This window comes from Impatiens glandulifera, chromosome 6, assembly GCF_907164915.1.
Source record: "Impatiens glandulifera chromosome 6, dImpGla2.1, whole genome shotgun sequence".
NCBI lineage: Eukaryota > Viridiplantae > Streptophyta > Magnoliopsida > Ericales > Balsaminaceae > Impatiens > Impatiens glandulifera.
In genome coordinates, this window is record NC_061867.1 from 38,383,459 (window position 1) to 38,400,202 (window position 16,744).

The following is a 16,744-nucleotide window of genomic DNA, read 5'->3' on the forward strand; positions in this document are numbered from 1 at the left end:
GATGGAACAGAATATGTGAGGATAGATAGCGATGGTTGTTGGGTTGTATGAGTAGGTGCCGAAGATGATATTGTAGAAAAGGGAAACATTTGTTCATTGAAGGTAAGATGTCGAGAGATGTATATACGATCGGTTGGTAGGTGGAGACATTTATAGCCTTTGTGAACCGAGCTATACCCAAGAAAAGTACATCGGGTGGACCGAAAATCCATCTTGTGTTGGTTGTAGGGTCTTATGAGAGGGTAACAGGCACACCAAAAAGTCTTCAAAGAAATATAGTCAGGCACACACCGAAATAATATTTCATATGGAGAGCGATGATCTAGAGAAGGTGATGGTTGTCGGTTGATAAGATATATTGCAGTGAGAGACGCATCATCCCAATATTGAGGAGGTATTGATGCATGTGCCCTTAAGGTGAGGCTAATCTCAGTGATATGCCGTAATTTTCGTTAAGCAACTCAATTTTGTTCGCTCGTATATGGGCACGAGAGTCGGTGCTGTATACCATGAAGTTCTGTCAATGAGTCAAGATTACGATATTCTCCACCCCAATCAGTCTGGAGCATTTTTATACTCCGGTTGAATTGGTTTTCAACAAGTGCCTTAAATTTCACAAATATAGATAACACATCCGATTTTTTTGAAGTGGGTATAACCACGTATACCGACTATAATCATCAACAAAAATAACCATATAACGAAAACTATTTGTAGAGAAAACGGGAGTTGGTCCCCAAACATCAGAATGAATTAAATCAAGTGGAGCAAAAGTTTTTGATATAGAAATTGAAAAAGGTAATTTGTGAGCTTTTCTAATATGGCATGCTTCACAAACAATAAAGTTCTTGTTTCCTAACATAGGTAACTGAAAATGAGAAATAACATAAGATGTGGTGGCAGCACAAGGGTGTCCAAAACGATGATGCCAAGTAGACGCTGAAGCTCGAGAGGTTGTAAGAGCATGTTTAAGGATTGTTGATGGAGAAATATAGTATAACCCGTCTTTAAGTCTGCCTCGAAGAACTTCCATCTTCGTAGAGCGATCCTTTACCAAACAGTAAGAAGGATGAAATTCAAAGAATACATTATTATCAGCGGTAAATCGAGCAACACTCATCAAATTCTTGACAATTTGTGGAACATGCAAAATATTTCGTAGATGTAGAGTTTGATTTCCACTATTAATAATAGAATTGCCAATGTGAGATATGGATAGAGGGTTACCGTTACCAACTGAAATCCGTTCAGTACCTTGATATGCCGAGTGAGTGTGGAGATTTTCTAAGTCAGCCGTAATATGATCAGTAGCACCCGAGTCTGGATACCAAGTAGGATCTGAGATCACTGATGGACTGGCCATCATAGCTGCAGGCGTAGCCGAAGGTTGAAAGTTATGATCAAAGCTATGCCGACAAATATTGACAAGATGTCCAATACCATTACAAAGTTGACATTGTTGGTGAGAGCGACAATTATCCGATGAATGTCCAATTCGATCACAATTGGTACATTTCGGATGTTGATTACCACCATTATTATTTCTACGGCGGTTCCCGTCACGAGAAAATAAATTGTTTCCAAATTGAAGATTATTGGGCCCATAATTCGATCCAGCTCGACTCGAATTATTATTTATGTTATTGTTGGACCTATATAAAGGCGTCCCGCTCCAGCATCCACCGGACTCAGACTCAGGTCCATTGCATCAGAATTTTTAGCCATATAATATTCAGAGGGTCCTGAATTTGATCCCCTTCCTCGCGGTGATGGATTCCCACGAGAGTTTCTTCCACCTCCTCTATGTCGTCCGAAACAAATATTGGCTGAGGCATTGTTGGCAACAGAATGTGCCAGTTCTAGCCGTTGTTCGTGGTTGACCAGAAGTCCAGTGAGTTCCTCGACACTCACCGGTTCGAAACGGGTGGTTACAACAACCATTAAGGCCTCGTATTCTGGTCCAAGGCCACTCAAGGTATGAGTGAACAAATCGAGTTCAGAAACTCTCTCACCAATTGCTGCAAGCGAATCTACTATAGATTTTATAGATTGAAGGTATTCCATTCATTGATTTATTACCTTTCTTCTGAGTCTGGAGTTATAGTCGCAACTGAACCAAACGAGCTCTAGATTGTGTTGCGAACATTCTTTCAAGTGTAGCCCAAAGACGCGAAGAGGTCTCACATGCGTCGCCAACAACTTGAGCAAGAATGGAATCTGATAAGGTAGAGAGGAGCCAACTTCTAATTCGCTGATCTTTCTCCTCCCATGCTTCAAACTCAGGATTTGCGACAACGGTGGGTTTCTCTTCGTCATCGTCAACAACAGCTTCATCGTCCTGTACAGAAGTAATCGTTGCACATGGGGCTGGGTGGGATTTAGTAACAAATCAGAAAAGACGGTTGCCTTTAAGAACCGTTATAACTTGACTTTTCTAGATTACAAAGTTGTGCTGATCAATTTTAACAGAGATCGATTGAAGAAAGTTAGGAAACAACTGATTTTTGTTTGAATCAGCCATAGGATCGAAAAAAAAGGAGTAGTCCAAGAGATGCTCTGATACCAAGAAAGAAATAAAAGATAGATAGAATTATTTTAGCCGTAAATAACTTTTGGTTGTTTTCCTTGATGAGTACATGAGGTTACAATACATAATTAAATACATAATATAATGATCAATAAATATACATACATTAATTAATGCGACTTTTGATATACCCAAGTAAAATAACTACAGATAAATTAACTCTTGTGGTTAATTTATGTTGTTGATACCGATGAAGAGTTTTGTTGTTTAACATGTCTATAATCGATTCTGATATCATCGAACATTGTATACCTATTTATTCAGACATGAAACTAGTAAAGGAAAAGCTCTGAAGAATAAGGGTTGACATCATCAAGAAAGTCAAAGTAGAGGTGTAGAAACAACTCGATGTCGGGTATCTCAAAGTGGTGGACTATTGGGTAGCTAATGTGGTTCCAGTCGCCAAAAAAGACGGTAAGATTCGAGTATGCATTGACTATCGGATCTTAATAAGGTTAGTCTAAAAGACAACTTTCCTCTACCACACATCGACGTGCTTGCCGACCATGATACAAGTTACCAACTACTACCATTCATGGATAAGTTTTCAAGCTTGCTAGAAGATAAAGAGGAGACCACATTTGTCATAAAGGTATGTACATTTTACTATCGAGTCATGACGTTCGGGCTCAAGAACACAAGAGCCACTTAACAATGAGTCAGTACGATGATCTTACATGACATGATTCATTAGGAGGTCGAATTCTATCTCAATAACATGATAGTCAAGTCACGAGATTGGGCAGACAACATCAAGAACCTTGATAAATTCCTAAAAAGAATCAAGAAGTTCCAACTTTGTCTTAACATGAAGAAATGTACATTCGGTGTAACAACGGGACAATGTTGGACTTCTTAATTACGCAAAGAGGCATCGAGGTCGACCTGAGCAAGATTAAAGCCATAATAGCCATGCCAACTCCCCAAAGCAAGAAAGAGGTGAGAGGCTTTCTAGGTAAAATCCAGTATATAACTCAATTCATCAAAAAAATGACCATGACGTGCAATGCATTATTCAAACTTCTAAGGAAAAATCAGAAATTAATTTGGAATGACACTTGTTATCATGCTTTTGAGAAGATCAAGGAGTGTCTCAAGACTGTACCGATCTTAATGCCTCTGAGGCTAGTTGTTCATTTGATCATTTATATAATTGTGTCTAAAATCGCAATTTAAAAAAACTTGTTAGCCCAGGAAAACGAGGATAAGACTGAGTTAACTATCTAGTATGTGATCAAACGAATGATCGACTACGAGCTAAACTACTCGCCCGTAAAGAAAGTGTGATAAGCCTTAGAAGGGGTCACGGAGAGGCTAAGGAATTATATGCAGGCACATACCGTAAAACTCGTGTCATAGTAAGATCATATATGTTATCTCTTCTAGAGAACGCTAACAAGAGATGATGTAAACAATAAAAAACATAGATATAATGTGGTTCACAAATTTAAAACTTAGTTACGTCCACCTAGAAGAGATATAATTTTATTGAGAATGTTATAATAGAGATATTGACAAAACAAACTAGGGTTATAGCACAATTTTATATTACACTCAGTTCCCTAAAACCCTAACAGTTACAAAACCTAACAGATAGACAATTTGGTTGACCCATAATAAAACCCAAATATTCAAGTTTATTCAACAAATTTTCACCTTGACTTAAATTCTCACAGATATTCAAATGCATTAATCAATGTCAAGATGGCCTAAATACTTTAGTTAATTCTAGATGTCTCAAATGCATTAACTAATACTAAATTTCCAAAACGTATTACTCAATGCCCAAATGTTCTATCTTCTCTCTCTTCTAGAGGTTCCCCTAGGAAAACTTAACCGTTTATGACATTAAGTAAATCCAAACAATGTTGGAACTTGCTATGAGTAACCTTCATGGTAAACATATCATCAAGATTGTCATCATTTCCTATTTTCTTCACTTTTATCCTCTTCTACCTCCTTAGGAAACAATACATATCTCTTAAAACCGATGAACATGATCATGTCTAAGCATATAGCACTGAGACTAAGCATATAGCACTGAGAATGTCATAAAAGACAGTTGCATGATCCTAATGTATACCAAGAACACTAACTAGTCCTTTCAACCATATCCCTTTTTAGAATCTTCTGATAATGTCATGTACTCTACTTCCTTTTCCTTTGCAGACAAAATCACACGAGATTGTAGATTCACCTTCCAACTAACACCCAAACTCATAAGAGTGAATACATAACCAATCATAGATATTTTGCATTCAACATCTCCATCTTAATAAAAATTTGAATAGAAAGTAATAAAATATTGTGTATTACTTCTATTTATGATACCAACATCAAATGTGGATACCTAAATATCATCTTCATAGGTTTTTTGTTTTCTTTCCCTAACTGTACTATAAATCTTCTCATAACACTTATTACTTGTGCTAGATCTGGTCTTGTGCAGACCATAACATACATTAAACTATCTATCGTGCTAGTATACGAAACTCGAGTCATACTCTTTCTCCTCATCGGTCTGAGTATCAAACATAGTAGTAAGATAATTATTAGAAGCATACGGTGTATCTATAGGTTTAGTTGATTACATCCTAAACATTGATAACACATTTATCAAATAGCATGATGTAATCACTACCGCTGCCGCTACCCATAATTTATCAAATAGCATGATGTAATCACTACCGCTGACCAATTTTTTTTTATCAAGTTTTGCATTAAAGAGCATGCACCTCGCTCTCTCTAGTAATATTTGATTCATTCTCTCGACTACACCATTCCACTGTAGCGTATTATTTGCCGTGTGATGACGAGCAAACCCTACATATTTGTAGAACTGATAAAACTCACACAAACAAAACTCCATACCATTATCAATTTATAGTCTTTTAATCTTCTTCCCAATTTGATTTTCCACCAACGTTTTCCACTCCTTGAAGTATTTGAAATCTTCTCCTTTATTTTTTTATGAAAATCAACCAAGTCATTCTTAAAAAATTATTAATGATGCCAAAAATATCTCTAACCTTCAATAGATTCAACTCTAGCAGGACCTAACAATTCGAATGGACATAATCAAGTGTGTCTTTTATTGCGATGTAATTTCTAAAACATAATGCTCACGGAAATCAAGACTCATGATCTTGTGACCACCAAGAAAATCCTCCTTTGCTAGAATATGCATCCATTTTCACTCATAGGACCAAGCCTCATATGTCATAACTTAGTCATGTCATCTTTGTGAATCTTTGAACATGCAATAAAAACATAACTTGAGACAGGATAACCCTACACAAAATATAAAGTGTCATTTTTGACACCTACCAGAATAACACTCACTTTCACCATTGAACCAAAATTCCTTACTATCAAGTATACCCTGAGATATCAAATTCTTAGTAATAAGTGTAACAATGTCTGACATTATTTAGTGCACAATATCTATTATTGTCTGTCCTGATCTTGATTGAGCCAATTCCAACTGCCTAGCAACAAAATTATTTGGCATATAAAATACTACCACCATTTACATGTTTCTAAAATTTGAACCATTCTCACTGAACAAATATAATACGAATCTCCAGAATCAAGAACAAATGCATGAGTCTCGTGAATGTGTCTATTTACCACTAGAGCTATACCATCATCAAATAATGGATTATCTTATGCAAAAGATGTAGAACAAGATTCTTGTATATTTTTCTTCAAAGGTTATTTTTTTTCAATGTCCTTTCTTTTTGTAGTAATTACAAACATCATTCAGATTAGGACCCTTTCAAGTAACGATTTGTCGCGTTTTTTCTCTGTCCATCGCCCGTTACTTCTACTAGTAAACAAGCATGAGGATTGACTATATGTAATTGTATCAGCCACCTTATGGCAAAAATCCATCGAATGATATGTAATTGTATCAGCCACCTTATGGCGCAAATCCCTTGAAGGAAAGTGTAAAGTTAAGTTTTAATTAAAATAAAATAAAATAATAATAATAATAATAATAATAAAGTAATGTGATTTTGGATAGGATAAGATAAGAATCTAAGGAAGAGCCAATGAAGCTTGGCCACGTCATCACCTCTTTTGATTAATTAGTGGGTATGCAGGAAATTTAAACATATAGCTTCCCTTATTCTTTCTCTGTGCTTCCAACCATTCATTCGTCTCCAACATATAGCAGCAACATCAGCTGTCCATCTCTTTGTCTTCCTTATTTCAGAAACCCAGCGACCTCTCTTTACCTTACCTTTCTTCAGCCGATCCACTTCAGCAGCTCAACTCATCCGATCGACATCCTCATCTTCAATAGATCTTCATTATTTCAGCAACAGATCATCTTCATCATCAACATTTTATTGGATTTAAAGGTAAGTAAAGGATATTTGATAATGTTATGGATGATTTCGGGTTATAAATGAAATGGAGTTTACTGGTAGAAATAATGAAGTTGATTTGTTTGAGATGGTTGAATGATTTAAGGTTGTTTTTTGTTTAGGAAAGAGGAAGAAAAAACAGAGAATGAAGGAATATGGATTATTTGGTTTTGGATAAACTTGAAGATGAGAAAAGGTATTTAGAGATTATGTATAAATTTGAATGTTTATTGGAATAGAATGAAACGGATTGTTGGATTTAAGGAGTAAATGATATGGATTATTAGTAGGTGGAAATATAAATACTGATTTGAGTTTAATTTGATAATTGAAGGAAGAAAATGTCAAAGGCCTATTTGAAAATAGCAAAGGATAGTTGGTAGAGCTTAAGAGTGGAAATAACTAGATATTGGGGGTTAAGTAAGAAATCATACCTTCTCACAGTTTATTTTACTAAAATGTGTTTTTAAACTTATGGATCAAGTTGACATGAAAATGTTTTGATAAAAGGATTTGATAAAACGTTTGACAACAATGACTTGATAATGGGATTTATAAATTGATTTGCGAAACTAGTTGATAAAGTATTTTTGATAAGCTTATGCTAAATGCTTTGTGAAAGAATGATACATAGGTATGGATTTGATTATGTGAATAATACAAGAATGATTTTATTACTTTGGATAGGATTCTGTACTTATTTATTTGATAATGGTTATTAATGCCTCGAGTGCTTATACCGGTAATGAGTCAACACGTGACAGTCACGTCCGGTTGATGGTTAATGAGTCAATGCAGGACCCCCAAATCCCGATTGATGGCTAATGAGTCAATGTAGGACCCCCAAATCCTCATTGATGGTTGATGAGTCAACGCAGGACATTAAATTCTTGGTTGATGGTAATTAGTTATCATAATAATGTAGTCATTATCACTATCCTAGAGTTATATAGAAAAAGGTATATTGGTTATTAATAGTACGTACTATATTTTTAATAAAGGTTTGATATTTCTATACTTATATTAAATGTCTCTTGATCCAACTGTAATGAGATTATGATTTTCTTACTAGGCAAGTTTAGCTCACTCATTTTAATGGGTCCCCTTTTCAAAGAAGGATCCAAATCAAGTAACAGAAGCTACTGGACAGTGAAGACTTTGGATGTCGATCTACTTTTGGTAAGAAAAGTTAGTCATCTCCTTAGCGTAGTGTATTAAGGAGAGTTAGAACGATGTATTTTGTAATACTTAAGATGGTAGCATTGTCACCTTGTATTTTTGGACTTTTGATAAGGTGATAAGAACATATTGTAGCTGAAAGGATTTTTGGTTAATGAAAGAAGGGCGATATTTTGGATTAAGAAGTTAGTAAAGATTTATGTTAGCCTTGCATGTTATTTTTAAGTGTATTTCAGATAGATGACATGCGGCGGCTGGTCACGACTTGGTTCGGGGCGTGACAGAAAGGGAGACCTAATGTCTTTCAAACTTAATGAATTTTTTCCAACAATGAAAGACTAAACAAAGTTTTCATATGATGCATCAAAGATACTATAAGAATAAAGACATTGTCATCATCATCAACCTTAATATCAATATTTCTTAATTCTAACATAATAACATTTTATTAATCTAAGTGTTCTCTAATTTACATACCTTCTTTCATTCGTAAGGTGAACAAATGTTGTTTCATAAAGAAACTTGTTGATGAGCGATTTCATGTAGAGGCTCTCCAATTTCAACCATATCCCAATGACCTTCTCCTTCTTTGAGACATCGATGATGACATCATATGTAAGATACAACATAATTGTTGAATATGTCTTCTCCTCCCGAATTACCATCTCAGTAGTTATTTCTGCTTGTCGACAACTTCAACAGCCCCCATAAGCCTTGTTGTTTTTATTGAGTTCGCATCTTAATATGCGATAAACTAAAGTTGTTCTCCTTGTAAATTTGTCGATCTTAATATTTACTATTTCCATCTCAATTGATAAACAAACAATCAAATTAAGTTTGATTTGATACTAGTTTGTTATAACGAAATTCGAGAGATTACATAAACAATAAATAAAGACACAGGTTAACATGGTTCACCAAAATAAAACTTGGTTACATCCACCTAGAAGAGAGAGAATTTTATTAATTATGTCATAATAGAGATAATGAACATCACAAACTTTTAGGTTGACTTTGGGCAACTTTAAATTAGAGAGATGGTAGATATAACATTTGTGCATTGATTAATACATATAGGAAATATAGGCATTAACTAATGTATCTAAAAGCATTTGGGAGATTTGAAGTACAGTTAGAGATTTGTTGAGTAATCTTGAATTGTTTGGTACAAAGAAAAAAATATTAAATAAATGAAAATATATCTTTTGGTGTATATTAATGATATTAGGAAATAAGGTTAACATAAAAAGAAATTTGATCTTTTATTATGATAAAAGAATTATGAAAATATTGTGACAATATTTTGAAGGCTTCTAAACAAGATATGATCTAGTTGAGACTTATTTAAAGGTGCAACCATACACTTTAGAAAGTTGAAGTCTTTACTTTGAGAGTATCGTTTTCAATCCCAATTCTGAATCTGTTAGGGTTTTCGAAAGAAACCGAGTATTATAAAAACTCGTGTTATAACCCTAGACTATTATTATGTAATCTTTGTTTTGATCTCCACAGTAGTAATCAAATTTATCTTGGTGGACCACGTTAAATATGTGTCTTTCTTTATTAGTTACGCCATCTTCACAATCCGTAACAGGTCAAGTAGATGATGATGATTTCGAAGTACGACATTGAGTACACTATATAAAATCGATTAAAAGGAGCGTAGTGGCAGACTTCTTAGCTGACTAGCCTATCGAGGTAGAAGATGACGGCAAACTAATATTCAAAGATGCAAGGCTACGGTATCGGGATCTTACTCATTGATCTGATGGATGCGTACAATCCAATCTCTATCAAACTTGAGTACCCAGTCACCAACAACAAGACTGAATACAAAGCATGCATGTCCAGTATGAAGATAACCTATGAAAGTGTTATTGAATGTATGTGATTCAACTTGATCATTTCACAAGCTCGATGTGAATGACAAGTCAAATGAAAGAACTTGAAACCTTATGCTAATATCTAAACTGAAGGGCTTTGAAGAAGCATAGTGCTTACTTGTTGCATGAACCCTCCAAAGCAATCCATTTATCTTTCTGCTAATCAGACTGGAATTAGCCCGAGTTCTGAAACCTTCTATTTCTTTATCAGTGAAAGAAGTGATTCAACACGATTGGGAACAGTGCCTATTTCTTTTCGTCTGGTATTCATTCGTGCTAATGCAGTCGATTTCTTCACAATATGAATAGCTAATTGTCAAAAATACAGGCATTTGTGGGTTCAATGCGAAAATTGTTATGCATTAAATTATAAAAAACTTTTTAAGTCAAAAATGAATATTTATGAAGAATGTGGATATCATTTGAAAATAAGAGTTTGAGGCGAGTTTAAAACCCTATGAACAGCAGCAATCTCCAGCCCAAAGATGCTCGGTTAAATAAGTGAGAAGCTCTGCTCTAGCCCAAAAATAGATCTCCGTGACAAGGGGACAATAGCAGTCTGTAGTGCACGTTGAAAAGGCGGGAAAAGTTTTTTTTGGTCAAATATAGGACCTTACACTCAATTTTTACTTTATTTTATCTATCCTAGAGATCAAGATAAATAATATCAAATAGGTTTTTGAATTATTTTGTGATCTGACTCTTGAGTCGCTATGTTGAAGAATAAGTATAGCGATGTTCAGGCTATTACCCTCCTTTCAGAGGAAATGTATAGCCTTACCGAGAAAGTCTACGGTTCGAATCCGTATAGCCCTATAATAGATAATAGAAAAAAAGAAATTCTACAATTTTTTATTTATTTATTCTATTTGTTGGAACTGGCCAATCAGTTCATCAAAAGAAAAAAAATACTATGATGGTTCCGTTGCATAATAATGTATTTTTTTTGTAATCTATTTTACATATTTTGTCTGTGATTCAGCAATCCCAAAGTTTCTTTTTGATCGGATCATGACCATCGCATTACAAATGCGATGCTCTAACCTCTGAGCTAAGCGGGCTCACATAACAGAAATTTTACATTTCCAGCCTCACGAATAATTTCATTACCCTCACGAGCAAGATCACGTCCCTCATTACGAGCTTGTACACATGCTTCTAGAGCGACTCGATTAGCTACGGCACCTGGTGCATTTCCCCAAAGGTGTCCTAAAGTTCCGCCACCAAACTGCAGTACGGAATCATCCAAATGAAGCATGGGGATCCTATTGGAATTGGGATCCAAAGGAAATTTGGGCTTGTATTACTTGGACCATATTCGCGATTTATTTACATACTCGAACAAATAAAAACTTGCCCCCCGAAAGCGGCTAAGTGTTCAGTTAGGGCGAAGGTAGTCCCTTAGAATGAACCGACATGAGAATCGAAGAGGGAAAAAGGGAAATGGATTACCTAACTGAAGACCTTACCAACGAGAGACTTTGGTGAGCTTAGTGACATCGGTAATGTCGTACTATACTATGCAGACCACTTGGATTCCTAGGGGCACACACAGAGCGTTTGCTTCGCAAGGTAGTTAGGTTTTTCACCATAATAATTGTGCCTAGAAATCTATATGACCAAGGTTTTGTGGCTTGATTCTCCGCGGCATACTATGTTATTCTTTCTTATTGACTGTTGAAAGATATAAAAGAAAGAATAACATATAGTAGAGAGTGTTGGCACATCAAACACCTAAACCTCATATCAGCGGGGCGCTAGCGAAGAGGCGGTTGATGTCAATCTCGCGAGGACAGCCCCAAGATGACTCATGAGGCAATCTTAAGACGAGAAAAAAACAGCGCTTACCTCTATTCTGGCTGAATACAGAGATGTTTTTGCATGGTCTTATGCTACCGAAGCTTCCTTCGTAACTCCCGGAACTTCCTCGTAGTGTCTCCCTTCCATGCCTCATTTCATAGGAAACCTCAAAGTGGCTCTATTTCATTATAGCAGTGGTGGTTGGTTCTGATTCGACAAAAGTCGAATGCCTGGTCGAAGGTCCAGTACAATAGGTAGCAGTCTTTTTCCTCTCGTTAGAGGGTTGCTGATTGTTTATCTTAATTTTCTTGAGTTTCATCTTCGAACCAGACGTGTAAATACCCCGAAGGGCCTAAGGAATCAAAATTGATTTGTCGACGCACTGGTGATATTGACGACCATGACTCAGATTCTAAAAGGTATTAAGATTAAGCCGTTGAAGATGTGACATAAGCAAAAACGAGATTTCAATAAGAGATCGTGACCAACAAAGAGGTGGCTACAGGTGGCTACTGGCTACTAAAGCGTGGTTCAAGTCGTTCCAAAAATACTTTGAGCATAGTGAGTATCCTGCTCATTGTCAAAAGGAGAAGAGAGAATTGTGACAATACAACACAAATTATGTCCTTATGACATGGATGCTATAACAACGTTCGATGGCATAAATATATTGTGCATCGACCAATCCAAAACTATACGAGTTATAAATGAAGTACATGATGGGATGTGAGACACACATATGAACGAGATGATCTTAGTCAAGAAGATATGGAACAAGAGTGTATAACTGAAGCATGTACAACATGACATTACTGTGGCCCCTCTCCACATGGAAAACTTAACAATATTGAAAAAATTGGATGCATAACAATTTATTAGATAATATATATTTTTTTTACCAAGTTTGATACAACCCTACATAAATCCTCCCCTGTATATGTAAATTACCAAATTCCAGCTAGATCATATAGCATGTTTAAAATATAAAATTTGGCACAATTTTACATTTTTTATAAGTGTTAAACTATATTTACATCCTGATTTTGTTACACTAAAAAATTTACAACAATAAATATATTTAGCTTTGTGACTTTAGTGTTATGTTGTACAGAGAAAGAGAAAGAAAAAGGAATATATATTTTTTTTTATAAAATTGGGTTATTGGGCTGCCCAAGGGGTTGGTCTGCCCTAGCCCCTGCTGTTGTACGACTTACCCATGTTGAAGCTACTTAGCCAATTGGGATGGCCATGAATCAGCCGGGTTAGGATATCTAGACTGTGGCTTAGCCAAATTAGATGGTGAGTTTGCTGCAAACTGAGCAGCACCACTATGATCCATATTTGCTTGGAGATCAGAGCACATGGGGATTATGTAAACGGAGTTGATATATGGTGCATACTGCAAGGCAGGATCTGATGAAAACCATGTAGCCGGTTCTTCAGGAGGAGGTTTGTTTAGGTCTGGTTTTGATTGTGTCATCCTCTCCTCTAACTCAATTCTTAACTTCCTAATCTGAGCTTCTAATGCAGACTTCTCATCAAGCAGTTCACTTTTCTCCACAGTCATCTACAATCATATTTAAACATTAGTCAGAATCAGATTAAATAAATAAAGTGCTATTTTATTACCAACCTTTTTTCATGTCATATTCTGGAAATATAATCTAATCATGATCCAAACAATAATCTGAAACACAAACTTAGAGCTTGTTCATTTTTTTTTTAAATTCAACCATAATAAAACATAATTTCATCCATTCTCTAATCAATCACATCACTCAAACCCACTATTTTAAAACAAATTAAATTATTTTATCATTATATATTAATACATTTTAAATCTTTTTACCAAAAAAATACTTTTATTATCAAAATCACACCGCCCCTTAACATTTTTTTAAATAAATCGAGTTTAATCCCATAGACTCAAACCGAACAAGTTCTTAAACTAATTTGTATACAAAATGAACCAACAAAATACACAATAATCTGAATCATGATTAAAACAATAAACTGACACATGATTAAAACAATAAACTGACACGATCCAAAAATCTCATACCAAACTAATAAACTTCACTTTCAATTGTTATTGGCGATTTTTAATAGATAGTATTTGTGACACATTGCAACAAAATATTATTTTCCAAATAGGCTCATAGTGTCTCATAAAAATTATTGATATGTCAGGTGCAACTTACATATTGAGATTCAGATAATAAGGTTGCATTCTCTCGTTTGAGATTATCAACTATAGAGTACACATCTTTCAAGACTCGAGATGTTTCCGCTAGTATGGAGGCCTTCCCATTGTTTGCCTCTGATAATCCTGCAGTAGAATATTTGATGATTTAAACTCCAGGACTGCATCAACAAATAATAGGTCTTCCTAGTGGAAAAAGAAGAAAAATAAACGTATACAAAAGAGTTTACCCAGAGCATTAGCTAGATTGATGAATAGATCATTCAAATGTTCCCTCTTCATTTTTTCCCTCTCAGACTTGTGAACCCTTTTAGGAACTTTTCCCTTATTCTTTTGGCCAATTTTAGAACTGCATCCAATAACAGCTTACATATTCAAATCTTATTTATCTGGTCATTCTAAGATTCAGTTAAAATCTTCAAAAGTGTCAACTGGAAGAAAAGGGTGAAGAAGCCTTCTTAAAATTAAAAGTATTCTGGAAGAAATATTTTAATATCTCTTAGTCATAAAAGAATCAGGCAGCACTTCTGCCCTGAAAATCTGAAATCTCAACAATGATTTGATTGTTTTTCAAATAAATGCAATGCAAGAATACTTTGTTGATATAAGGTGCGCTCGATTAAACTGAAAATGAAGTGATAAATACTGAATTTTAAGTGCCTAATGAGTGACTTAAAAAATAAATGTTAATATACCGAATGAAAATATCTAAATTCTTTGATATTTTAAGCTTATAGTGACATCATCAGATTAATTCTCATTGGTTAAAGGTTGTATACTCAGTTAAGTAATCCATATCTTATTGAATTATGATATTTAGATTAAATTTTAGCTGTTCTTTAGTTGAATCAAAATAATTAAGTGATTTTAAATAACCATAGTAAAAAAAGCTTAACATAATTAGCGAATCATTTAGATTAAGAGATGCATTATCAAGTACCACCTAATTCAGATTTGCCAGGGAAAACTAATTTCAAGACAACATCCTCCTCAGTCTAGGATAACTTTGGCATCAAAACTACTGAGCCTTCAAATCTCATACAAGAGTTCATCTATTCACAAAGATGATGCACTAATCATTATTTTGTTGTAAATAGCATTGGTATGCGGCGTATGCCATGCTCGAACTAAATAGTTGTTTCAACTAGTTGAATGCAAGTACCAGTCGAATTCGAGAACCTTGAACTGTGTAAAACAAATTTTACCAGATGATCCATAGATGCATTAAATGTATGCCAACAAAGAGCTTTTGCTTCTCTTTTGTTTTCAAAGGATGGGGAAACATGATTAACATGTATTGAAAATGGAGCATATATTATGCCTACATAAAATAGACCAATATACTTTCTTAAGTGTACAGTTCTAAGAATTGGGTTAGAAGCACTTACTCATTTATGGATGCTTTTGTTGGTACGCTGACCTCTTCACTCAACTCCGAATCCATTCACAAATTCTTATACAGGTCCAAATATTGATACCATGAATTTATAAACAAAAAGCAGAAAGATTGCAACTGAGAAACATGCCTTTTAAACAAATAAAAAAAAGTCATCATTAGTCAGATCAAGATTATGAAATGCAGCAGAAAATCAACATAAATTTAAGAAAATGGATCCGGATCAAGAAGCATAATTTTGATAATTAGTCATCCTTCCTACTTGTCAAGTACAGAATCCCAATTTTCCTAAGATCAATTATTAAATCCATCCATGATCTCTAATTATATATTTACATTATGTTTCACGTAAATTAACATCCTAAGTTTCTTAGAACTCACATGAATCATAGATTGAACGAAAACATACACCAGGACTATCTATAGACGACGCAAAACAAGCAGCAACTTTTAGGATTAAGATCTCATGCCTAATCAAGACTGATGTCCTTGCTTCATTTTTGTTTCAACTTTTCTTTTTCTTCCCTTTTGCCTTGACTTGGAAATGGTTCCCAAGATAGAGAAAGACTGAATTGTCCAGAAAAACATAAAAATAAATCAAACCCTAGAAATTTACAGTTCATCGCTTATATGTCATGGAGAAAATCAGAACCATGACCCAATAAATTATGCACACACAGAAAGAGAGAGCTGCTTCCTAATACATAGAACACATGAAAAAACCTAAGCAAGACGAATCATAACAAACAGAGAACAAATTACATGGATGAAATGAGAGGATCCAGATAAAATCGCTCCGGCGGATGGAAGAGATTAAATGACAACGGAGTCAAAATTGAATAATTAAGAAATGGGTTTGGGAGAGACGCTAGCAAGCAATATACTAGTTTGAAATTTACCTTTCTTGAGAGTTTACGCGTCAGATGGCTCGAGATGGCACTCAGTAGAGAAGGGGAGAGGCGTGTGGCGGAGGTGTAGAAGAAGGAAGGGGAGCATGGTAGCAACAGTAATAGATTTTTTTTTTTTAATTATTTAAATAAACTTTCATTTATATGTGTTCATTAGGAGAAATTTGAGGAGATGACCCTAAAAAATGTATTAAATGCGGAAAGTGGTGCAGAGTTTAAAAAAAAAATAGTTGGTGACCCCTTTTACTGTTTTTGGACAAAAATGCCCTAGTTGGGTCACGCAACCTCAATTTTTTATTTTTTTATTTTTCAAAAAATTTTAATTATGAATTTTTTTTTTGACGAAATGCCCAGTTGCGTCACGCAATCGTGTCACTCAACCCCAATTGCGTCAAGCAATCGCGAGACGAAAAAA

General features: G+C 34.9%; 1 protein-coding gene across 1 annotated transcript; it reads right to left on the reverse strand.

The window, feature by feature from the left end:
* Nucleotides 1-12,790: 12,790 nt before the first annotated feature.
* Nucleotides 12,791-16,422, reverse strand: LOC124942004 (transcription factor bHLH47-like). The gene is made up of 5 exons (XM_047482410.1): nt 16,321-16,422; nt 15,414-15,551; nt 14,256-14,374; nt 14,024-14,151; nt 12,791-13,389 (listed from the first exon to the last, which is right to left on the reverse strand). Exons 2-5 carry the CDS (start codon nt 15,467-15,469, stop codon nt 13,048-13,050), a joined length of 645 nt encoding a protein of 214 aa, XP_047338366.1. The 5' UTR covers nt 15,470-15,551; nt 16,321-16,422; the 3' UTR covers nt 12,791-13,047.
* Nucleotides 16,423-16,744: the final 322 nt, after the last annotated feature.

What these genes read in the sequence shown, in the direction of transcription:
- LOC124942004 (XM_047482410.1), bottom strand. Translation starts at nt 15,469, where the DNA reads ATGGATTCGGAGTTGAGTGAAGAGGTCAGCGTACCAACAAAAGCATCC. An exon ending in ACAAAAGCATCCATAAATGA is followed by an intron (nt 14,375 to 15,413) that starts GTAAGTGCTTCT and finishes TATTGGATGCAG; the next exon opens with TTCTAAAATTGGCCAAAAGA. An exon ending in TATTATCTGAATCTCAATAT is followed by an intron (nt 13,390 to 14,023) that starts GTAAGTTGCACC and finishes ATATGATTGTAG; the next exon opens with ATGACTGTGGAGAAAAGTGA.